Below are 26,959 nucleotides of genomic sequence, written 5' to 3'. Positions count from 1 at the left end.
CAAAGTTATCACAGTTATGCTATTCCAGTAACCTTAATTTTCTATTATTTTATTGTTGCAGGACACTGAAATCATGAGCAATGATGTTTACATTTAATTGTGCTTAATGGCACCCCTGACTTTACATTGGCCTGGTTTTGCATTTCCTACCCCCATCTCCCTCCAGTATGTTGTAATTTTATTGTGCAATTTGGAGACCATTCCTTCCCCTATCTTTCTTTCATATATCGAGATTTCTTCATTCAAAATGTAACTTGCCATGTAGATAATCCCACTATTGTGCAACTGGAAACACTATCCATAAAAATTTGCAATACTACATATACACAAAGCTGGATTCAAAACAAATTCACACTGCTTGAGAAATGGGGAAAAGGTTCAGAAATTTCCATTTGGACTTTTTGTAACTGGAAATAAAAATAAAACAAGGTATTACAAAAATATTTATCTTTTTATTTCATTTTGTTGTGGAGAGGCTAGACCACTTGAGTGTATGACACAATCAACTACATTTTTTATTTTTGGCTCTTTGGGTTGTTGTCAAATGCCCGAGGCTTTGATAAATCCTTCAAAATAACTTACACCTGTACATTGTACACTGTATGTACATTAAAAATATAATATAAATGACACGAGTGCCACAACTACATTGAGAACACAAATCCTCTTTCCACAGTCCAAACATTAAAATTTCCCCATACCATCTGCGTGTCTGAAGATTAATAAGTACCAACACATACCTGAGTGACAATTAGTGAAATTCAATCCATAAATCCCGTTTTCCCCAGTCTAACTGCACGACCAAAACCAATGATCAAACACACTACTACACATCTAGGAAATATGTAGGTTTTGCAGTTGTATAGACAACAAAATACACAGGTTGGTACATAACTAACACCATTCAAAACGGGATTTAAAAACAAAAAATAATAATGTTGGGACTGAGGATTTAAAGCTGTAGTTTGGCTAGGGGCACAAAACTAAATCCCCACTGGTCCAGTAGCACAGAAATCAAGCTTCATCCAATGATGATGATTATACCTAGTGACTGTTCAGGTGGTGGCACTACTCATTGGGCTCAAAATGCTGTTGGTTTCATAATAGCTTACAAATGAATTAACGTAATGTTAGCACTTTTCAAGGAAACTGGAATTTACAAACATAATATGCTGTTTATATAATCAAAGAATACATTTCATTATCAACATACAGTACACATTTATATCATTAAATAAATACAATCCATAAAGGATAAAAAACAATTATATGCACTCGGCTCCATGCCCGGAGCCCAGCACCAATAAACTTCTGACACGTCTATAATTACTGGCAGGTACAATATTTTATAAGAAAGGGGTCTTGCTGCATTGATAATATACAACATCCCCAAATAATACATACTCAAAGTATTTTTTTTAATATCAACAGCACTGATGCTGGTGCATTAGGGTGGGGTGGGGATGAGCCACCTCCGCGACTCGTCGCCTAGATAGGTGTCCATCGCTCGGAGGCGGCCCACCAGCACCACACGCCATCCTTCGCTGTGCCACACTACCAGAATCAGGCTCCCTAATGGGGTAATGACCACTTTCAATGCCGTACCACTTTGGCAGTTGCCTGTAAATCAATAACTACAGGCACCTTCAGTTTACAATAAAATGAAGTTCCACCTGATGATAATTTATTAGGCATTTTGTTCATGCAAGGGTACTACTCCCTGGATTAAGCATTAAGGTACTCATCCTGTAGGATCCACAAGGAAGGCGCTCACCACCCCTAACATCTCAAAACATACACTGTCTGAGGATATCACAGCCTTGTGTCCTGATAGAACACGTCAAGTGTTGCTCAACTGATTTTTGCCTTGCTATTTGCGGGCATTAAATTTAAAGTGCACGTGTAGCAACACTGCATGGGGAGCACTGTTCATGGCACAGAACAATGCTGACTAGGGACTAGTGTAGCTTCTTTTGTCAATGATTGGTAAACCTGTCCCATATACGAATCAGCCAGGAAAAAATCACCACCTTAAATTTTGGCTCTATGACCAGGCAATATACCCAAAGAGATTAGTGAATAAATGTAAAGAATGGTTATTACAATATAACCTTACTGTTAGTATGTTTTGTGATTTTATGATTTTTTTGTACTTTTTCTTGAAGGAGATGCTGAATAAAGCTACAATACACTTACATACATCCAATAAAATACTATTTTTTGCACGTTTTTTTTTTTCTATATTCAGTTTTTCACTAAAGATCATACAAGTAAAGATGGGGGGCACTGACCCCTCAGCAATGATGAAGCAAAATGACAGACACGTAAGGTCACTAGACCAGTCCGAGTGGCAACGGGATTTTTAGATTTTTTTGGCTTTTTAGATTTCTGCGTGTATCTTATCTATCAACGCTAAAATACACGTAGAGGAAAAAAAAAAAAAGATTAAACAAACTCCTCAGCTATTTCTACTCCTTCACAATATCACTTTTCGGTGGTCAATTAAGTCAGCTTATATTTAAAATACATTTAAATGTAAGACAACCATGCTAAGAAAAAAAAAAAGTGTCTTACAAAGAAAAACAGGAACACTTCAGAAGTGTTTGAAGAGGGTAAAATTAATTGATCTAGTGCTCTTAACAAGCTTTGTGCAGTATGAACTTAGGAAGTGATGTTCATCAAGAACAAGGCTACCAACATAATTCAGGAACCTCAACAATGAACAGGACAAGAAATTGCCCTACAGAGCATGCTGTGCCTAGGTATTTGATCCAATATGGCAACATTCAAAAACTGCACATTTAAGAACTGAACAAAATTTAAAACTTTTATGAACATTGATTGTGTTACCTTAATCTCTTGATTAAAACAAATCTTGCTTCACTTGGTGCATTACACAAACTTCAAGACATTATGCAATACGGTTATGTTTCCGGTTAAACTGTGGGTAGGGCAGGAAAGCGGGAGTTTTCTTATGTGGGGATTGGCTGGGTGATTTTCTTGGGGACTTCAGTGAAGCAGCTGGAGTTGGAAGAGGCGGAAACTCTTCATCATAATCATAGTCCATCTCCTCCTCGGATGAAGACAGGTACATCTCCGAGCTTTCGCTATCCATCCTGAGAATAAAATATTAGAAAAAATTAATCATTAACATTTATAAGCAATGGCCCCGTGTAGTACCGAGGTACCACAGTTCACATTTATGTATACTATAAGTATGGGGTGCATAATCAACTGACTAAACGGTATACTATACTGTAATTCACAAGCGTGAATATGTATGCACATGTCTAACAGAACTTTCCTACATATTGATACAGCGACGCAGACATGTTTTTGTCTATTCCATAAAAAGTCAGGGTTATCTTGAGAGGTTATCTTGAGATGATTTCGGGGCTTTAGTGTCCCCGTGGCCCAGGTCTCGACCAGGCCTCCACCCCCAGGAAGCAGCCTGTGACAGCTGACTAACACCCAGGTGTTACTGCTAGGTAACAGGGGCATAGGGTGAAAGAAACTCTGCCCATTGTTTCTCGCCAGCGCCTGGGATCGAACCCGGGACCACAGGATCACAAGTCCAGCGTGCTGTCCGCTCGGCCGACCGGCTCCCTCGTGTCTTTCACATAATAATGGCACGTTTGTGGATGATAATAGCACCAAGAATTCCACAAGAAATATAATTTTAACAGATTCAGAAAAATGAGTGTCAGAAGTGGAACTAAACATATCAGGCACCCAAAAATTCTAAAAACAGAAAACATGTATTCTCATTACCTGTACATTAATACCACACTCTACTAAGCATAAACAGGCGTGCACAAGACTAACTGAAACCAGGATGTAATACCTCTACGGCAGCATTTCTCAACCTTTGTCCCAGAAATAATTTCAGGTTGCACTTTAGATACACAAAGGATTTCATTGTCAACTGAAAGTAGACCATTTGTCTATTCTTCATACTAGTTAAATGAGAAAAATTAAACAAAAATGACAAATACATTTTCACATGATTAGAATTAGCCTATTTATCACTGTCTTGTGGAACTCCTAGTTACAGTACTTTGGGTTCAGCAGAAGCCCAGTTGAGAAACCCTGCTCTATGGTGTTAGCAATCAACCCAAATCTAATATAATTTTTATAAGTAGAACAAAATTGAAAAGTTAGAAACCCCGACCTTGTTCACCAGCGTTCAGGTGTAGAATTGGTAGCCAGGTTAGAAAGGTCCATTACAATATATTGTCAAACTTGTGTATCAGTGTTTTTTTGTTTTTGTTTTTTTAATGGCTGGGAAAGCCAGAGTTATTTTGAGTGACAGCCGATTCATTAGGAGAGGAAGGTGGGGTAGACACAAAAGGCGACAGCTTAGCTTTCTATTCCAAAGAACTTGGAAAAGATGGTGGGAGGAAGAAGGATGAGGAGGCAAAATTCTTTGGAGAGGATCCGGAGAGAGGAGGCCTGAAAGTTGGGTGGCCTATAGGCAACGGTGTTCCAGCTTTATGGATACTCAAGAGGGATGAGAGATGTCAGCAGCAGGCCTGGAAATGACCTGGTGACAAATCTCAGATTTCAAGGATTAGAGAGTAGGATCTGTGCGAGGGTGGAGAGAGGCAAGATAGTACTGTAGTAGTATAAGAAAAGCATGAGATAGTTCAACCAGTTGTGGTCCTAAGTGAGAGGGCTGATTACACTTGGCACAAAAATATGCCATGTAGTCTTAAGTCATGGAGGAGGAGTCAGGCATGAAACTTTTTAGTGGAGTATCTACCAGTACACGTGTTAGCCCAACACTATATTACACAACCAGTCGATTGTGGATTTTGTACTTGATAATTTCACTTCCGAAGCATAGTACGGTATATGTTAACTAGCAGTCTTAAGGAAAGTGACAGTGTGCTACTTAAAGTGTCTCACCAGTGGGTGAATAAACAGTGAAAGGTGTAGTACCTTTCCTTACATTTGAAAAAGATTTTCACCCAAGTATACAGCAACCAGGGTGGTGTCAAGATGAAGGGGACATACCCAAGTTGTTAAGACATCAAGTCTTAAGACACCAAGAGCCCAATGGGTAATGTGTTCATCTGGGATGACCTAGACTGATGTTTGACTTCACTATCCTGCTTCAAACATTTTCAGATATCATGCTATTGCAATTTCAGTGTGTAATTTTTTTGTGTGTGTATCAAGTGTTTGCAACTGAGACTACAAGAATTAATCCCAGGTATCAGGATGTGAATGCAGATATTTACCAACTAAAAACCAACTGCAGTGACAACCACAAATCCTAGAAATGTTTCTACATAAAAATATTTAACTGGAATGTCTAGCACATCACTCACCTTGGCCTTATGATAGGAGGATGTGATGGACCCTGCATTTCAACAATAGTTGGAAGTCGCGTAGTGAATTTGTCTGTGGGCCTAAGCTGCCGCAGGGTCCTATTGGAGAGTTTCCAAACCAGACGTTGGCGGTGAGGGGAGTGTCTCTGATTTTCATACTGATCCATTAATTCTGCCACTACCTTCTGGCACTGGTCAAAGGTGTCATAAGTCACCTGAGAAAAAGTAGAAGATATAGATATAAATGTGTTTTATTTTATTATTTATTACATTAATAAAAACCATTTTTATTACAAACAAATTAGATTTTACAAGCACCTGTAATAATAAAATATTTACAAAGTTAACTTATTTGCTATATAACAAAATGGTCAGTGTAAATTACTGTACAATACTTCAGTACCATATTTCATAGAGGTGCAACATTTAAAACTTGTATTTGTTTTTTATAGTAAATGGTTCTTTACCTTGCATATATTTTGCAAATGGTTGATACAGGCATGATGAATGTGTTTGTTAGCATTATCTTGACTGAATTCCAGTGCTAGAAGGGAGAGTGCCAGTTCCGATGGACGAAAAGTGGCAGCAGCCGAATCACACTCTACAATCTCGAGCTTGTGAATGAGGGTAGTGAGGGGAGGTGGTAAGGTGGGGTGCTGGAGGAGTGGGGCAGCCAGGTGGTTATGGGCAGCATAGAGGACGCGTAGTAGTGTCAGTGGTGTTACTGGTGGCTGGCAGCGCAGATCTGTGGCCAGCTTGTCCAGAATGATGCGTTCCATGCGGGTCACATCACCAGACGAGCATTTGCACTGCGAGATGGTGGTCAAATCTCTACTATCAGGAACCACCTGAGGTATATCCCTTAAGTGGCTATACCCCGGGGTAAACTGGCATGACAGATGGAATGCACTCACAGCGATGCAAGACAAATGCTTCGGTTGTGCCTGCAAAAAAATAATACAGTAAATAAATAATGCTCGGATCAATCTTTTGTCAAAGAAATAATTTATAGTGTAATGACTGGTATATGAAGTCTTGCTTTAATTGAAATGTTTCCTTTTACTTTGTTTTATTATTAATTTTTGTTCCATTTATAGGTGTTTGCAAATACAGTACTGTATGTTAACTTGAGCATTAGTAAATGTAGATGCTTCATGTACTCACCTATTTGTGCTTGCGGGGGTTGAGCTTTGGCTCTTTGGTCCCGCCTCTCAACTGTCAACTGGTGTACAGGTTCCTGAGCCTACTGGGCTCTATCATATCTACATTTGAAACTGTGTATGGAGTCAGCCTCCACCACATCACTGCCTAGTGCATTCCATTTACTCTCCCTCTGTCTGACCCTGTCTGTGTAGGGGGGAGGGCTCCCCCACACATTTTAGTAAAGCACCCCACGAAGACAGAGGGTCCTGCCGTGACAGGCTCGGGGTGTGTTGTTGGGTGAGCTGTGATGTGCCCAACCTCGTTGTGAGGGTGTTTACCTTGCTTTTCTGTGTGACTAGAGTAAAATAGTTGATCTGATGAGTGATATTATTCCCCGTTTTATTTTGTCCCATTCCCCATGTCCTTGAATAAATGTAACACACACACACTGGTGGTTAAGTTCCACCAATTCAAAATAGAATGTCAGGCCCCAAGTGTTTAGTTTCGTATTCGAGGCGTTTCTATACTGTAATTTTCAATTGTCTCATATTTCACATTTAAATTAACATACATATATGGCAACGAAGGAAGTAAAGAACGGATTTCTTTAGTTGTACTCCTGTTTATGGCTTAGAAGCTCTTGCTCCTTATAATAGTCCACTTTTATAAATTGTAAATACGATAGTATTAACAAACAAAAAAAAAAGAGCTTAAATTTTACAAAATTGATTACAAATTATAGCCCAAAATTTTACAGTCAACAAGCAAGATTAAAGTACCGTGCTATACAAATATAAGGATTACCTTCATTCGTGTGAGGAAGCGGTCCATGATATTAACTGCGTTGAAGAAGGTGTCTGGTGGGAGGTCATACCACACCTTCAGGCAACGTAGCACATGGGCCGACCCATTTCGCATCCTCATGCTGATCTCGCCACCATCCTGCTGAGATGTTTAAACGCACATTGTAGAAGTAATGTAGAAGTAATGTTTAAATGTTTTCTCTTAGTCTTAAAAATAATTAGGCAGTGATTTATTAATTATAAAATAAAGAAATTAAATTCTCAATTTGCTACATGTAATTTATTTGGTCAGCAAGATTTTACCTGCACTAATGACAATACTGGATTAACAATGCAAAAAACTTTCATACTGCTACAGTATGTGCAGAGGTTTATACACCTAAACATATTATGCTTGCACAGTTTACACTTTACTCTTCAATTAATATTTTGCCCTTATTGATACAATAAAATTATAGCAAGTTTTTTATTGTGCACATTTGTGACCAAACCTTCAGGAACATTCCATGTACTCATTATGTTAATAGAACTTAACCCTTAAACCGCGCATATTGGCGGCCCGGAAGTGAAAAATATTCTAATTGAGTAAAAAAAAATTAAAAATGTTAAACACATCTCCAACTTATTGGCTTCAGCATCTTGAAATTTACATCAAAATATTTTCAAATTTTTTTTATAAAAATTTAAAAAACTAAGAACATTTTTGTTGGCAAGAACTATAACAGGAACTGATGGATAATGCAGTAATAAAGAGATGCAAGCACCTGTCCGACGCACAAAGAATAGTAGATAGAAGTGTCCACAAAGTGGACATGCAGCTGGTGCCTTTATAACATTGCCGAGTAATACATAATACAAATAATAATGAGTAACTTATTATGCTCTATTTTGTTATACTGTATATCAAATACATTTTTTCTCCTTTGTTTATTATCTAATTTTGTTGTAAGCTTCACATCCAGGAGAATCCATACCCTTCCCTAACAACGTGAAGACAGAATGAAACTGGTCAACAAATAACCAACTGAAATTCACTATTTTCAACTCCGAAGTCAACTCCCAGAACTTGGGACCAATTTTTTTTTTTGCCAAATTTTTTCTCATATTTCAAACTTTTCTTCGTCTCTTTAGGTTGTTTTGATGATTAGGGACCAGATTAGGGCTTTTTCACTTTTATAAAGTATACCCTAAATATATCACCTAAATCATTATAAATTATAATTATCCCAATATTTTGTTTGGGGGGTTATTTTTTCTTGACTTCATTTCAACACATTGACCTACAACTTTCACATATTTGATTACAAATGCCAAACAATGTTTATTACAACACAGTTAAATTAACGAATTAGAACTACCTTTATTCATTGTCGATAACTTCAATCGTCTCAAACTAGAATTTCAACTTTGAGTGGCTTCTAAAATTCCATTTTTTGACAGATTCTCACCATTTTGACATTGTGTGCTCAGCTGTCTATTCTACAGTCCCTTCAGGATGGATTTTTCATAAACCCTGTACATTTGGAGTTAAAAAAAAATTTGGGGGGGTCTAAATTTGCCGCATATTTCAAATGCCATATTGACGACTTTTTTTACAGCAAACTATACTGAAAGAATAGCAAAACCAAATGAATAATTGGCGATGGTTTATATTTTTGATTTTGATTTGAAAATCGGTGGTGATCAATATTCAATTTTAAAAAATTTTTATTCTCTTGTTTTCAAGTTACGTTGTGATCAGTTGGACAAAGTTGAAGCATTTGCCTAGAAGATTATGCACAAAAAATTGGAAAGCATTTGTGCAAGTTTTAAAAACTTGAGTTATGTCAAATTGTATGTGTTTGTTTAGCGCGGTTTAAGGGTTAAAAGTCCAGCACGAAAAAAAAAAAAAATCAAGGCAAATGGAAAGGGGGGTGGATGGACCTTTGACAAGCCACTGGTTTCCTATCATCCAGCATACTAATGTGTTAGTGGCTCTCAGGAAAATTCAGGCAAATATTTATGAATACCACAATCTGCTGTACCATGGAGTAGGTTCAAACAGACGTTACAAATACCAAATACTCATCTGTAATCCTTTCTCGATTTGACTTAAAATACATTGATTAAAGGCAACAGTCAAGGGTGGAGGCTATTATATGCAAGTTATACAGATTCCACAAGACTAAATTCGGATATGCATCTTGTACAATCTCTCACAATCTATCCATATCTCCATCCAGCCATAGCCATATTGCCAAATGTTTCTTTTCATCTAAGGTGTGTGTTCACCTAGTAGTAAAGGGTGGCAGAGAAGTTAGGGAATGGTTGGGGGGTGCACCTTGGGGAAGGTCAGTACCTAGTCAAGGAGAACTGAGCCTAATCTCCATCTGCATGCACACGCATGCTGTCATCCCTCCCTGCATGCACATGCTTGCTTGCTTCCTCCCATCCACAAATATTTACATCCATCCATATTATACTATACATCCATCCATACTGTACATCCATCCATACCAACCATCCATCCCGTACATCCATCCATACCAACCATCCATCCCGTACATCCATCCATACCAACCATCCATCCCGTACATCCATCCACCCATCCATACCGTACATCCATCCACCCATCCATACCGTACATCCATCCACCCATCCATACCATACATCCACCCATACAGTACATCCATCCATACCGTACATCCATCCATACCGTACATCCATCCATACCGTACATCCATCCATATCGTACATCCATCCATACCGTACATCCATCCATACCGTACATCCATCCATCCATACCGTACATCCACCCATCCATCCATACCGTACATCCATCCACCCGTCCATACCGTACATCCATCCATACCGTACATCCATCCATCCACCCATACCGTACATCCACCCATCCATCCATACCGTACATCCATCCACCCATCCATACCGTACATCCATCCACCCATCCATACCGTACATCCATCCACCCATCCATACCGTACATCCACCCACCCATCCATACCGCACATTCATCCACCCATCCATACCACACATCCATCCACCCATCCATACCGCACATCCATCCACCCATCCATACCGTACATCCATCCATCCATACCGCACACCCATCCACCCATCCATACCGCACATCCATCCAACCATCCATACCGTACATCCATCCATCCACCCATCCGTACCGTACATACATCCACCCATCCATACCGTACATCCATCCACCCATCCATACCATACATCCATCCATACCGTACATCCATCTACCCATCCATCCATACCGTACATCCATCCATCCACCATCCATACCGTACATCCATCTATCCATCTACCCATCCATCCATACCGTACATCCATCCAACCATCTATACCGTACATCCATCTATACCATACATCCATCTACCCATCCATCCATCCATACCGTACATCCATCCATCCATACCGTACGTACATCCATCCATCCATACCGTACGTACATCCATCCATCCATACCGTACGTACATCCATCCATCCATACCGTACGTACATCCACCCATCCATACCGTACGTACATCCACCCATCCATCCATCCATACCGTACATCCATCCATCCATACCGTACAGCCATCCATCCATACAGTACATCCATCCATCCATACAGTACATCCCGAACATCCATCCATCCATACTGTACATACTGCACATCCCACACTGCACATCCCATCCATATGTACACATTGCACATCCCATCCATATGTACACATTACACATCCCATCCATATGTACACATTGCACATCCCATCCATATGTACACATTGCACATCCCATCCATATGTACACATTGCACATCCCATCCATATGTACACATTGCACATCCCATCCATATGTACACATTGCACATCCCATCCATACATACACATCCATTATATATACTGCATTATACAATTCAACAATAATAATGAGTCGGAGGGACAGTTAGCCAGAGTATTTTTTTTTTTTTTTGAGATATATACAAGAGTTGTTACATTCTTGTACAGCCACTAGTACGCGTAGCGTTTCGGGCAAGTCCTTAATCCTATGGTCCCTGGAATACGATCCCCTGCCGCGAAGAATCGTTTTTTCATCCAAGTACACATTTTACTGTTGCGTTAAACAGAGGCTACAGTTAAGGAATTCCGCCCAGTAAATCCTCCCCGGCCAGGATACGAACCCATGACATAGCGCTCGCGGAACGCCAGGCGAGTGTCTTACCACTGCACCACGGAGACTGCTCCATCCATCCATACCGTACGTACATCCATCCATCCATCCATACAGTACATCCATCCATCCATACCGTACAGCCATCCATCCATACAGTACATCCATCCATCCATACAGTACATCCATCCATACCGTCCATCCCGAACATCCATCCATCCATACTGTACATACTGCACATCCCACACTGCACATGATGGCCATCATGCTATATTGCTATATTTACACACATTAGGCTTGTATCAAGGCTAAGGTCGAATTATTATACCCTCCCCCCCCCTCCCCTCGATGGAATAATACAACAAACTGACTAATTCCTAAGTACCTATTTACTGCTAGATTAACAGAGGCATTAGGTGATAGGAAATGCGCCCAACCATTTCTGTCCTGCCCGGGGATTCGAACCCGGAATTCTGTTGAGTCAAGAATGAAGCCGCCTGTACTACCGGGATGCTATCCATACATGTATCCCGTATAGATCCATTCATACATATACACACACACAAATGCAGACAACAAGTGCCACTCTCGTGGCTGGAAGTGCAAGCTCACCACTTAAAACATACTATAATACCTTCAGCAATAGTTACTTGTGTAAAGGAGGAAATGTATATGTTTCTCTCTCAGAATGTTCGGTAATATGTTTATTGTTTGTGATGTGTGTATTAACATGATGTACTGAACGAGGTGAGAATAGCTTGAGCTACCTCATCCCTTTGTGTGTATTTGACCTCAATAAACTTATTTCAATTCAGCCATAGTCATTTATTGAGTATTGAGGCAGCGTCATTATCCTTACTGCCTCTTCACAACTACGCCAGGGCCTCAAATCACATCAATATCCACCATCACAAACACACCTCGGCTAGTTTCCAGAATGTTCCAGAGAAGGATCGTAAAAACCTGTCCTTGTCCTCAATATTCAAATGTATTTACAAATGGTGTTAGAACAAGGCTCTAAAAATATCAGACTACGTCACTGGGCGGGGCGAGTGTACAGTTGGCAGCCCTGACAAGATGGTAATCCAGGTCCCCACGGGACAACAACTCTTCTCTAATGTAACTACCTTCTCTGCCTACATTCTAAGCCTGCAGGCATAGAAGGCAAGGACTAGGGTTTAGGAACTATGCTTGGAAATACTGCTAAATTACTATGGTTGAGCAGGAATGGAGGAACATTGTGAGAGGAAGGACGGAGGGGAGGGGGGGAGGGAGGGACGAGTAAGCGCATCAACTGTAGCTTATCAATTTTTGCAATGATTATTTCACATTACAGAATGAGTGCTGTAACTATAAAACATTACGTTATTCAAACGAGGCGAGACATCGCGACAGGATCGATCAGAACCATGACAAAGGCGGCGAGGAGGAGGAGGGAGAGAAGCCATAGATAAGGGCCCTGCGCACCGCTGGTAACCCAGGCCCTCCCTCCCTTTAATTTTAAAAAGTACCTAAGATTTCGACCCTGAACCATAATGTGTTCTGTAATACAAGAATCTATACAAACTGTTATATACCAAGTAGCCAAGTATTATCAAGTACAAGGCAGACGCCCCTCGACATGACTGTTGCTGTGGCTGACGCAATCACCACCAATGTCTCAACTCACTACTACTAACGTTATAACGTTATAACGTAACGTTAATAACGTTACCAAATTATAAACGCCCACAATTTTTTAAGATTTTCTTCGCCTTGACTCGGAGCCTCTGAGTGGGAGGATACTGGCTAGAGTAATTTTGATTACATCGCAAACAAAGCATTTGAACACTTGTCTGCAATGGCCAAGGTTGCTACTCGTCCATCACACGCATGCCTGGAGCATACCTGCAAGGCGTTTCATTTTCAATGCAATTCCAACTCCGAGCCCGGCCTGAGGCCAGCGAGATATAATGGGAGGTGTAGCTACACCTTTGGGTAATTAAATAGATACAAAGCCCTCCTTCCTATCTCCCGGGACAATTCCTAAGCTTCTACACCTCAATTTCCAGAACAATTGACGTATTAGTGAGGCCGTTGGAGTTCCCACTTCCGGCCCTGTAAGCCAGGATGACCACCTAGTGTTGACCTCGACTCCAGAACTCAGAAAAGCTCCTCCAGAATTTATTGACCGCTACAAATATCATTTGGCGTAATGTGTGTGTGGGGGGCCCGTGTTAAGGGGCGTCCTCCCCGCCCTAGTGACAAGACACCTGTGTTACCTGTGTATTACCTGTGTATTACCTGTGTATTACCTGTGTATTGCCTGTGTATTGCCTGTGTATTGCCTGTGTATTGCCTGTGTATTGCCTGTTTATTGCCTGTGTATTACCTGTGTTTTTCCTGTGTTTTTCCTGTGTGTTACCTGCCTGAAGCACTCAAGCCAGGGTCGAGTGGGTGTACTGACCTTGGCAGTGTGCGGGAGTGCCAAGGAGGGCTGGTACTTGGGCTCGAGGGCCAGGGCCTCCAGGAGGGGTGACAGCAGGTCCTGTCCCCTGTCCATGACGGCAGGAGAGTGTACACTCGCCATCTGCCCCACCACCACCAGCTGGCTCTACCACCACCCGCGCCACACAGCTGCACCACCTGTACCAAAAAAAAATAATTACATCACTATACCTCATCATCACATCACCAAATATCATCATTCTCCCTCACAATATCATCCACCATAAAGTGTATATAGATGCTCCAGCCTCACAATTGCATATATATATATATATATATATATATATATATATATATATATATATATATATATATATTTATATATATATATATCAGCCTCCACTACAAGCCCAAATACAACACAAACTATCTACAGCAAGACGGGGGCTCGAACCCTGGAAACATTACAGAATGTCTTACAAGATTGAAGATTGAAAAAGTCGATATATTCATTAAAAGGCGAGAGTTAAGAGAGACAAAGAGTGGTGCTGGCCAAGACCTACCTGCCAAATGTTTACTAGTTACTGCATCTTGTCGTGTTGTTTGGTCTGGCTTAACAAAGAGGGAAATAAAGGAATTCGTTGCCAGAGACACGGAGCTCCGTCGACGGCATAGAGACAAAAGGTCGATAACAAGAGAATAATGCACACAAAAAAAATCAACTCGATTTATAATGCTCCTTTCGAGTGGCCTCTCATGGCACAAAGGAGAGGTCTAGATATGTTGTTTCATGAGAGATCTAGAGGCGTTCGGCCTTCCAATATCACAGACAAAAATTTGTACACTACGAGATCTGGGCTCGCGTCCTTCCCCCTCCGAGTCTTTGTTTACACTGAGCGTCGACGGCCTGGGCCGCCGCCTGGGCCGGCCGCCGCGCTCCCCCACCCAACACCCTCCGCGCACCCAACAAGTTCCTCCCAATAACCCCACTCTTCTCCTCAACTCTTACGCTTTATATACTAATATACCAACGAAAATGACTCAAATTCAGTGGACGTCCGCACACTTGGCGTGGAACTAATCGTTCGAGCAAGTCAAGAAGCTTTTCAGGAAATGCTTTGTTGGCCAGCAAAGTGCTATTGGCGTTTTAAAGGTTGGGTGTCGCTGGCGGAGACCAGACCTGCCGTCTCTCACACACACACACGTAAACACACACGCACGCACACACGCACACACACATATACACACGTAAACACACACACACGTAAACAGGTGTACAGATTCCTGAGCCCAATAGGCTCAGGAATCTGTACACCTGTTGATTGACGGTTGAGAGGCGGGACCAAAGAGCCAAAGCTCAACCCCCTCGCAAGCACAACTAGGTGAGTACACACTCACACTCCCCACTATAAAGGCCACCCTCACACAGCGACCATAACAATTATTACTGGAGAGGAGGTAAATAGGTCCCCCAGAGTCAGTCTTCAACCACAGTCACATCTGCTCCAGGGCCGTGTACGTGACGCCCCACACCCCACTCCCAGTATTTACCACACACCCATTGTAACGTACATAATACACAAATATACATACATATATACATACATTACACACACATGTAATATACATATATAAACCAGGCATAACATATTGGACATATACAGATAATAACGTGCCTAAAAGAAATAATCAAACGATGCTAGATGACAGAATTCCCCTTTAAATATCATTACCATTCACTCTGTGTCATTACAATGTAGGTGATCTGCCGTGCTGAATACAACTTATGGAAAATGAATGAGAAATGTGGAGTATTTGCATGTTATCAACCAACATGGTCGCTTCTGCTCCACACACAGAGAAGACAGGAGTAAACATGCCAATATAATGCTAATTACCTCACATAACTAGTATCATTGAAGCCCTTTCAGCTTGACGCTTAACGAGCCCCAATGTTGGACCCGTAGGGCAATTAACCCACCAAATCCTTCACCTTTGGAAGCCATAAATGCCAAGACATTACTTCAGTATAAAATCCAGCTGGAAAAATTACTCAGGAACAATGAGTGACCTTAGACAAGCCGCCGGCTTTCTGTTCTCGTCGTAGCCACTAGAGATCGTGGCCCTCGGGTAAATGTAAACAATTTGTATGGTGATACAGATCCCTTGGTGAAAGGCATGGGAAGGGTGGCCCAGGCATGAGGGAGGGTGGCCCAGGCATAGGGAGGGTGGCCCAGGCATGGAGAGGGTGAGCCAGGCATTGGGGAGGGTGGGCCAGGCATTGGGGAGGGTGGGCCAGGCATTGGAAGGGTGGCCCAGGCATGGGGAGGGTGGCCCAGGCATGGGGAGGATGGGCCACGCATAGGGAGGGTGGCCCAGGCATGGGGAGGGTGGCCCAGGCATGGGGAGGATGGCCCAAGCGTGGGTAGGGTGACCCAGGCATGGGGAGGGTGACCCAGGCATGGGGAGGGTGGCCCAGGCATGGGGAGGGTGGCCCAGGCATGGGGGAGGGTGGCCCAGGCATGGGGGAGGGTGGCCCAGGCATGGGGGAGGGTGGCCCAGGCATGGGGGAGGGTGGCCCAGGCATGGGGAGGGTGGCCCAGGCATGGGGAGGGTGGCCCAGGCATGGGGGAGGGTGGCCCAGGCATGGGGAGGGTGACCCAGGCATGGGGAGGGTGGCCCAGGCATGGGGAGGATGGCCCAAGCATGGGGAGGGTGACCCAGGCATGGGGAGGGTGGCCCAGGCATGGGGAGGGTGGCCCAGGCACGGGGAGGGTGGCCCAGGCACGGGGAGGGTGGCCCAGGCATGGGGAGGGTGGCCCAGGCATGGGGGAGGGTGGCCCAGGCATGGGGAGGGTGGCCCAGGCATGGGGAGGGTGGCCCAGGCATGGGGAGGGTGGCCCAGGCATGGGGGAGGGTGGCCCAGGCATGGGGAGGGTGGCCGAGGCATGGGGGAGGGTGGCCGAGGCATGGGGGAGGGTGGCCCAGGCATGGGGAGGGTGGCCCAGGCATGGAGGAGGGTGGCCCAGGCATGGGGGAGGGTGGCCCAGGCATGGGGGAGGGTGGCCCAGGCATGGGGGAGGGTGGCCCAGGCATGGGGGAGGGTGGCCCAGGCATGGGGGAGGGTGGCCGAGGCATGGGGGAGGGTGGCCGAGGCATGGGGGAGGGTGGCCCAGGCATGGGGAGGGTGGCCCAGGCATGGGGGAGGGTGGCCCAGGCATGGAGGAGGGTGGCCCAGGCATGGAGGAGGGTGGGCCAGGCATGGGGGAGGGTGGCCCAGGCATGGAGGAGGGTGGGCCAGGCATGGGGGAGGGTGGGCCAGGCATGGGGAGGGTGGCCCAGGCATGGGGAGGGTGGCCCAGGCATGGGGGAGGGTGGCCCAGGCATGGGGGAGGGTGGCCCAGGCATGGGGAGGGTGGCCCAGGCATGGGGAGGGTGGCCCAGGCATGGGGAGGGTGGCCCAGGCATGGGGGAGGGTGGCCCAGGCATGGGGAGGGTGGCCGAGGCATGGGGGAGGGTGGCCGAGGCATGGGGGAGGGTGGCCCAGGCATGGGGAGGGTGGCCCAGGCATGGAGGAGGGTGGCCCAGGCATGGGGGAGGGTGGCCCAGGCATGGGGGAGGGTGGCCCAGGCATGGGGGAGGGTGGCCCAGGCATGGGGGAGGGTGGCCCAGGCATGGGGGAGGGTGGCCGAGGCATGGGGGAGGGTGGCCGAGGCATGGGGGAGGGTGGCCCAGGCATGGGGAGGGTGGCCCAGGCATGGGGGAGGGTGGCCCAGGCATGGAGGAGGGTGGCCCAGGCATGGAGGAGGGTGGGCCAGGCATGGGGGAGGGTGGCCCAGGCATGGAGGAGGGTGGGCCAGGCATGGGGGAGGGTGGGCCAGGCATGGGGAGGGTGGCCCAGGCATGGGGGAGGGTGGCCCAGGCATGGAGGAGGGTGGGCCAGGCATGGGGGAGGGTGGGCCAGGCATGGGGGAGGGTGGCCCAGGCATGGAGGAGGGTGGGCCAGGCATGGGGGAGGGTGGCCCAGGCATGGGGGAGGGTGGCCCAGGCATGGAGGAGGGTGGGCCAGGCATGGGGGAGGGTGGCCCAGGCATGGGGGAGGGTGGCCCAGGCATGGGGGAGGGTGGCCCAGGCATGGGGGAGGGTGGGCCAGGCATGGGGGAGGGTGGCCCAGGCATGGGGGAGGGTGGGCCAGGCATGGGGGAGGGTGGGCCAGGCATGGGGGAGGGTGGGCCAGGCATGGGGGAGGGTGGGCCAGGCATGGGGGAGGGTGGGCCAGGCATGGGGGAGGGTGGGCCAGGCATGGGGAGGGTGGGCCAGGCATGGGGAGGGTGGGCCAGGCATGGGGGAGGGTGGGCCAGGCATGGGGGAGGGTGGGCCAGGCATGGTGGAGGGTGGCCCAGGCATGGGGAGGGTGGCCCAGGCATGGGGGAGGGTGGGCCAGGCATGGGGAGGGTGGCCCAGGCATGGGGGAGGGTGGCCCAGGCATGGAGGAGGGTGGGCCAGGCATGGGGGAGGGTGGGCCAGGCATGGGGAGGGTGGCCCAGGCATGGGGGAGGGTGGCCCAGGCATGGGGGAGGGTGGCTAAGGCATGGGGAGGGTGGCCCAGGCATGGGGGAGGGTGGCCCAGGCATGGGGGAGGGTGGCCGAGGCATGGGGGAGGGTGGGCCAGGCATGGGGAGGGTGGCCCAGGCATTGGGGAGGGTGGCCCAGGCATGGGGGAGGGTGGCCCTGGCATGGGGAGGGTGGCCCAGGCATGGGGGAGGGTGGCCCAGGCATGGGGGAGGGTGGCCGAGGCATGGGGGAGGGTGGCCCAGGCATGGGGAGGGTGGCCCAGGCATGGGGGAGGGTGGCCCAGGCATGGAGGAGGGTGGCCCAGGCATGGAGGAGGGTGGGCCAGGCATGGAGGAGGGTGGGCCAGGCATGGGGGAGGGTGGCCCAGGCATGGAGGAGGGTGGGCCAGGCATGGGGGAGGGTGGGCCAGGCATGGGGAGGGTGGCCCAGGCATGGGGGAGGGTGGCCCAGGCATGGAGGAGGATGGGCCAGGCATGGGGGAGGGTGGCCCAGGCATGGAGGAGGGTGGGCCAGGCATGGGGGAGGGTGGCCCAGGCATGGGGGAGGGTGGCCCAGGCATGGAGGAGGGTGGGCCAGGCATGGGGGAGGGTGGCCCAGGCATGGGGGAGGGTGGCCCAGGCATGGGGGAGGGTGGGCCAGGCATGGGGAGGGTGGCCCAGGCATGGGGGAGGGTGGCCCAGGCATGGGGGAGGGTGGGCCAGGCATGGGGGAGGGTGGGCCAGGCATGGGGGAGGGTGGGCCAGGCATGGGGGAGGGTGGGCCAGGCATGGGGGAGGGTGGGCCAGGCATGGGGGAGGGTGGGCCAGGCATGGGGGAGGGTGGGCCAGGCATGGGGAGGGTGGGCCAGGCATGGGGAGGGTGGGCCAGGCATGGGGGAGGGTGGGCCAGGCATGGGGGAGGGTGGGCCAGGCATGGTGGAGGGTGGCCCAGGCATGGGGAGGGTGGCCCAGGCATGGGGGAGGGTGGGCCAGGCATGGGGAGGGTGGCCCAGGCATGGGGGAGGGTGGCCCAGGCATGGGGGAGGGTGGCCCAGGCATGGGGGAGGGTGGGCCAGGCATGGGGGAGGGTGGGCCAGGCATGGGGGAGGGTGGGCCAGGCATGGGGAGGGTGGCCCAGGCATGGGGGAGGGTGGCCCAGGCATGGGGGAGGGTGGGCCAGGCATGGGGGAGGGTGGGCCAGGCATGAGGGAGGGTGGCCCAGGCATGGGGGAGGGTGGGCCAGGCATGGGGGAGGGTGGGCCAGGCATGGGGGAGGGTGGCCCAGGCATGGGGGAGGGTGGCCCAGGCATGGGGGAGGGTGGGCCAGGCATGGGGGAGGGTGGGCCAGGCATGGGGGAGGGTGGGCCAGGGAACCCACTATCTCCACCTGGTGGCACTTCCCATACACTTATCTTACCCCAAGATAACAAAACTCACCTATACTAACTGGAGGGAATAAGTAAGGTATAAGAGCTGAAGAAACTCTCTCTCTCTCTACCTCATGTCTGCTGCCCTACACCTTAGCCTCTAGTACCCTTACTCTTGGAGAAGAGAACAAATGACATCCCTGTGATCCATTTTAGACCCAGGGAATGAGCCCTTCACTCGAGTCATGTTTTATCACCGCAAATCACGCCAGTGTTCTATGCTAGACAAGCTATACAGAAGTAGTATTGCGTATGAATGTTTGTATATTTGCTTATTCGTCACAGGATAGTTGCATGGGAAGGAAGGTGCGTGATTCAAGGAAGGTGACCCAGGTGTAGTGGGCAAGTTGCCCGCTAGAGAGCAGGGACCCCCACCCAGGTATTTCACAAGTCAACCCATTCTTGCGTACGAGGAGATAGCAAGACTTACAGCCCTCATGATTGTGATTTGTAATGAGTGATTCATATTAGTTATAGATAACCATACGTGCGCACACACACACACACACACACACACACACACACACACACACACACACACACACACACACACACACACACACCACGCTGGGAAGGTGCGCCATGATAGGCTTCACATTAACCTAGGTATGTTTTGATGACGCGATCAAGAGAGGCAGGCAGAGAGGGACACACTCAGCACATGACGTAAACATGTGTTGTCTGCACAACACCAGGTGCACCACCTTCCTCAACCACACTAACCCACACAACACCAGGTGCACCACCTTCCTCAACCACACTAACCCACACAACACCTGCTGCACCACCTTCCTCAACCACACTAACCCACACAACACCTGGTGCACCACCTTCCTCAACCACACTAACCCACACAACACCTGCTGCACCACCTTCCTCAACCACACTAACCCACACAACACCTGCTGCACCACCTTCCTCAACCACACTAACCCACACAACACCAGGTGCACCACCTTCCTCAACCACACTAACCCACACAACACCAGGTGCACCACCTTCCTCAACCACACTAACCCACACAACACCTGGTGCACCACCTTCCTCAACCACACTAACCCACACAACACCAGGTGCACCACCTTCCTCAACCACACTAACCCACACAACACCTGCTGCACCACCTTCCTCAACCACACTAACCCACACAACACCAGGTGCACCACCTTCCTCAACCACACTAACCCACACAACACCTGCTGCACCACCTTCCTCAACCACACTAACCCACACAACACCTGCTGCACCACCTTCCTCAACCACACTAACCCACACAACACCAGGTGCACCACCTTCCTCAACCACACTAACCCACACAACACCAGGTGCACCACCTTCCTCAACCACACTAACCCACACAACACCTGCTGCACCACCTTCCTCAACCACACTAACCCACACAACACCTGCTGCACCACCTTCCTCAACCACACTAACCCACACAACACCTGCTGCACCACCTTCCTCAACCACACTAACCCACACAACACCTGCTGCACCACCTTCCTCAACCACACTAACCCACACAACACCAGGTGCACCACCTTCCTCAACCACACTAACCCACACAACACCTGCTGCACCACCTTCCTCAACCACACTAACCCACACAACACCAGGTGCACCACCTTCCTCAACCACACTAACCCACACAACACCAGGTGCACCACCTTCCTCAACCACACTAACCCACACAACACCAGGTGCACCACCTTCCTCAACCACACTAACCCACACAACACCTGCTGCACCACCTTCCTCAACCACACTAACCCACACAACACCTGCTGCACCACCTTCCTCAACCACACTAACCCACACAACACCTGCTGCACCACCTTCCTCAACCACACTAACCCACACAACACCAGGTGCACCACCTTCCTCAACCACACTAACCCACACAACACCTGCTGCACCACCTTCCTCAACCACACTAACCCACACAACACCAGGTGCACCACCTTCCTCAACCACACTAACCCACACAACACCAGGTGCACCACCTTCCTCAACCACACTAACCCACACAACACCTGCTGCACCACCTTCCTCAACCACACTAACCCACACAACACCTGCTGCACCACCTTCCTCAACCACACTAACCCCCACACACCTGCTGCACCACCTTCCTCAACCACACTAACCCACACAACACCAGGTGCACCACCTTCCTCAACCACACTAACCCACACAACACCTGCTGCACCACCTTCCTCAACCACACTAACCCACACAACACCTGCTGCACCACCTTCCTCAACCACACTAACCCACACAACACCTGCTGCACCACCTTCCTCAACCACACTAACCCACACAACACCTGCTGCACCACCTTCCTCAACCACACTAACCCACACAACACCTGCTGCACCACCTTCCTCAACCACACTAACCCACACAACACCAGGTGCACCACCTTCCTCAACCACACTAACCCACACAACACCAGGTGCACCACCTTCCTCAACCACACTAACCCACACAACACCTGCTGCACCACCTTCCTCAACCACACTAACCCACACAACACCTGCTGCACCACCTTCCTCAACCACACTAACCCCCACACACCTGCTGCACCACCTTCCTCAACCACACTAACCCACACAACACCAGGTGCACCACCTTCCTCAACCACACTAACCCACACAACACCTGCTGCACCACCTTCCTCAACCACACTAACCCACACAACACCTGCTGCACCACCTTCCTCAACCACACTAACCCACACAACACCAGGTGCACCACCTTCCTCAACCACACTAACCCACACAACACCTGCTGCACCACCTTCCTCAACCACACTAACCCACACAACACCAGGTGCACCACCTTCCTCAACCACACTAACCCACACAACACCAGGTGCACCACCTTCCTCAACCACACTAACCCCCACACACCTGCTGCACCACCTTCCTCAACCACACTAACCCACACAACACCAGGTGCACCACCTTCCTCAACCACACTAACCCACACAACACCAGGTGCACCACCTTCCTCAACCACACTAACCCACACAACACCTGCTGCACCACCTTCCTCAACCACACTAACCCACACAACACCAGGTGCACCACCTTCCTCAACCACACTAACCCACACAACACCAGGTGCACCACCTTCCTCAACCACACTAACCCACACAACACCTGCTGCACCACCTTCCTCAACCACACTAACCCACACAACACCAGGTGCACCACCTTCCTCAACCACACTAACCCACACAACACCAGGTGCACCACCTTCCTCAACCACACTAACCCACACAACACCTGCTGCACCACCTTCCTCAACCACACTAACCCACACAACACCTGCTGCACCACCTTCCTCAACCACACTAACCCACACAACACCTGCTGCACCACCTTCCTCAACCACACTAACCCACACAACACCAGGTGCACCACCTTCCTCAACCACACTAACCCACACAACACCAGGTGCACCACCTTCCTCAACCACACTAACCCACACAACACCTGCTGCACCACCTTCCTCAACCACACTAACCCACACAACACCTGCTGCACCACCTTCCTCAACCACACTAACCCACACAACACCTGCTGCACCACCTTCCTCAACCACACTAACCCACACAACACCTGCTGCACCACCTTCCTCAACCACACTAACCCACACAACACCTGCTGCACCACCTTCCTCAACCACACTAACCCACACAACACCTGCTGCACCACCTTCCTCAACCACACTAACCCACACAACACCAGGTGCACCACCTTCCTCAACCACACTAACCCCCACACACCTGCTGCACCACCTTCCTCAACCACACTAACCCACACAACACCAGGTGCACCACCTTCCTCAACCACACTAACCCACACAACACCAGGTGCACCACCTTCCTCAACCACACTAACCCCCACACACCTGCTGCACCAACTTATCAGTCTCCATGGGAGTTTTTTCAATGACGTGATGAGTCGTGCTGTGCTAGACGGAAGTACAGGGGGTGGGGGTGAGAAATGAGGGGGTGGGGGTGAGAAATGAGGGGGTGGGGGTGAGAAATGATGGGGGTGGGGGTGAGAAATGATGGGGGTGGGGGTGAGAAATGAGGGGGTGGGGGTGAGAAATGAGGGGGTGGGGGTGAGAAATGATGGGGGTGGGGGTGAGAAATGATGGGGGTGGGGGTGAGAAATGAGGGGGTGGGGGTGAGAAATGAGGGGGTGGGGGTGAGAAATGAGGGGGTGGGGGTGAGAAATGATGGGGGTGGGGGTGAGAAATGATGGGGGGTGTGCGAGGAACGTTGCTGTAGCTTTAGAGTTAGCTACTCAGAACGAAATGTGCATGTAGCACGGTCTATGGCGAGCCCGTAATACTTGCGAGGGAGGAAAAGCACTACAATAAATGTCAACAAAGTGAGGTGAAGCGGAGTTAATAAAAGCAGTCCAGGGTAAACTGTAAAGAAAGGTAAACTAATGTGATATATGTCGAGGTAAACTCGTACAAGAACTATGGGAGAGCGCAATAGGCTTACTGCTGCTGCTTCATACCAGTTTTCTCCAATTTAACCCCCCCCCCCCCTCCCCCCTTCCTCCATACCCCCCACCCCCTCCCCCCCCTTCCTCCACACCCCCCACCCCCTCCCCCCCTCCCCCATTATCTCACGCTCATTTTCCTGTCAAATCCTGAAACCAGTTTAAGCAATTGTGTTAATAATAAACTGGCAGTCGACGCCACTGCCCCGCGCCCTCTGGGGCCAGATTCACGAAAGTACTTACGAACGTGTACATCTTTCCTCAGTCTTTGACGGCTTTGGTTACACTTATTAAACAGTTTACAAGCATGAAAACTTCCCATTCAACTGTTGTTATTGTTATAAACAGCCTCCTGGTGCTTCGGAGCTCATTAACTGTTTAATAATTGTAAACAAAGCCGCCAAAGATTGAGAAAAGATGTACAGGTTCGTAAGTGCTTTTGTGAATCTGGCCCCATCTGACTGCGTAGTTTAGCGACGTAGTGTAGTTAAATCCTAGTGTAGGAAACATGCCATAAGACTACACTCTAGTTAGTCTCACTCACCTTAACACAAATTGGTCACGTCTGCGGCAGTTAGCGGAGCATCGTTAGCGGGCTTAGATAACACGACATTACATGTTCACTCAGGGTATGATAACACCGTTACTCATTGTGCGTCAGGTAACGCACAGGGCTGCCAACTGTCAACTCACAGCTCATGATAACCTCATCAAGTTGACCTCTTTCACAAAGTGCAGTATTTATGTACCGTATTTAATGATGGACACTGTAACACAGCAGGGCTTCTTATAGGGCTTGAGTGCCACACAGACGAGTGCCTCAGAGACGAGTGCCCCAGAGACGAGTGCCACAGACGAGTGCCACACAGACGAGTGCCTCAGAGACGAGTGCCCCAGAGACGAGTGCCACAGACGAGTGCCACAGACGAGTGCCACAGACGAGTGCGTGCTTCTAAGCGTGCAGGAGAGGGTGCACTCAGCGGACGCCGTCAAGGATAACTGACTCGGTGTTCAAGATACACCCAACAGCTCAGCGCGTGCCTGTGTCCTCACCTAATTGTGCTTGCGAGGGATTGAGCTCTGGCTCTTTGGTCCCGCCTCTCAACCGTCAATCAACTGGTGTACAGGTTCCTGAGCCTATAAGGCTTCTATCATATCTACATTTGAAACTGTGTATGGCGTCAGCCTGCCTGTGTGTGTGTGTGTCACAGGTGACCTTGAGGGACGCCGTGTGCACCCTGCTGCCATTTAGACGTTAACTGAGGCCACTGGTGGTGCCACCATGATTCCCGTGGCCAGACTCGTGTAGCAGGACCCCAGGGGACCCCAGGAGGACCCCAGGGGACGCCAGGGGGACCTTAGGGGACCCCAGGAGGACCCCAGGGGACGCCAGGAGGACCCCAGGGGACGCCAGGAGGACCCAAGGGGACGCCAGGAGGACCCAAGGGGACGCCAGGAGGACCCAAGGGGACGCCAGGAGGACCTAAGGGGACGCCAGGAGGACCCCAGGGGACGCCAGGAGGACCCAAGGGGACGCCAGGGGACCCTAGGACCCCAGGGGACGCCAGCAGGACCACAGGGGACCCCAGGAGGACCCCAGGAGGACCCTAGGGGACGCCAGGAGGACCCCAGGGGACGCCAGCAGAACCACAGGGGACCCCAGGAGGACCCTAGGGGACGCCAGGAGGACCCAAGGGGACGCCTGGAGGACCCAAGGGGACGCCAGGAGGACCTCAGGGGACCCTAGGAGGACCCTAGGGGACGCCAGGAGGACCCAAGGGGACGCCAGGAGGACCCAAGGGGACGCCAGGAGGACCTCAGGGGACCCTAGGAGGACCCTAGGGGACGCCAGGAGGACCCAAGGGGACGCCAGGAGGACCCCAGGGGACGCCAGGAGGACCCCAGGGGACGCCAGGACCCCAGGGGACGCCAGGACCACAGGGGACGCCAGGACCCCAGGGGACGCCAGGAGGACCCCAGGGGACGCCAGGAAGACCCCAGGGGACGCCAGGAGGACCCCAGGGGACGCCAGGAGGACCCCAGGGAACCCTGGAGGACCCCAGGGGACGCCAGGAGGACCACAGGGGACGCCAGGAGGACCCCAGGGGACGCTAGGAGGACCCCAGGGAACGCCAGGACCCCAGGTGACGCCAGGAGGACCCCAGGGGACGCCAGGAGGACCCCAGGGGACGCCAGGAGGACCACAGGGGACGCCAGGAAGACCCCAGGGGACGCCAGGAGGACCCCAGGGGACGCCAGGAGGACCCCAGGGGACGCCTGGAGGACCCCAGGGGACGCCAGGACCCCAGGGGACGCCAGGAGGACCACAGGGGACGCCAGGAGGACCCCAGGGGACGCTAGGAGGACGCCAGGGAACGCCAGGACCCCAGGTGACGCCAGGAGGACCCCAGGGGACGCTAGGACCCCAGGGGACGCCAGGAGGACCACAGGGGACGCCAGGACCCCAGGGGACGCCAGGAGGACCCCAGGGGACGCCAGGATCCCAGGGGACGCCAGGACCCCAGGGGACGCCAGGAGGACCCCAGGGGACGCCAGGACCCCAGGAAACGCCAA

General features: G+C 49.7%; 1 protein-coding gene across 4 annotated transcripts; it reads right to left on the bottom strand.

Moving 5' to 3' along the window:
* Window positions 1-432: 432 nt before the first annotated feature.
* LOC123762737 (cyclin G) lies at window positions 433-25,637 on the bottom strand. 4 transcript variants are annotated; one of them, XM_045749469.2, is made up of 6 exons: window positions 24,930-25,637; window positions 13,896-14,074; window positions 7,281-7,421; window positions 5,801-6,277; window positions 5,334-5,548; window positions 433-3,116 (listed from the first exon to the last, which is right to left on the bottom strand). In XM_045749469.2, exons 2-6 carry the CDS (start codon window positions 14,016-14,018, stop codon window positions 2,912-2,914), a joined length of 1,161 nt encoding a protein of 386 aa, XP_045605425.1. In that variant the 5' UTR covers window positions 14,019-14,074; window positions 24,930-25,637; the 3' UTR covers window positions 433-2,911. The 4 variants fall into 4 exon arrangements, with proteins under 4 accessions (XP_045605425.1, XP_069188376.1, XP_045605424.1 ...); XM_069332275.1 differs by having other exon boundaries at window positions 25,135-25,381; XM_045749468.2 differs by lacking the exon at window positions 24,930-25,637 and adding an exon at window positions 14,440-14,782.
* Between the last annotated feature and the right edge of the window lie 1,322 nt (window positions 25,638-26,959).

This window comes from Procambarus clarkii, chromosome 27 (genome assembly GCF_040958095.1).
Source record: "Procambarus clarkii isolate CNS0578487 chromosome 27, FALCON_Pclarkii_2.0, whole genome shotgun sequence".
Lineage (NCBI taxonomy): Eukaryota > Metazoa > Arthropoda > Malacostraca > Decapoda > Cambaridae > Procambarus > Procambarus clarkii.
Note: the sequence above shows the minus strand (reverse complement) of the source record. Positions and strands in the feature narration are given on the sequence as shown.

Coding starts and splice junctions, on each gene's coding strand:
- LOC123762737 (XM_045749469.2), bottom strand. CDS start 14,018: ATGGCGAGTGTACACTCTCCTGCCGTCATGGACAGGGGACAGGACCTG. Junction 7,422..13,895: donor CACTCCCGCACACTGCCAAG/GTCAGTACACCC, acceptor TAAACATCTCAG/CAGGATGGTGGCGAGATCAG. Junction 5,549..5,800: donor ATTTGCAAAATATATGCAAG/GTAAAGAACCAT, acceptor ACTTTTTCTCAG/GTGACTTATGACACCTTTGA.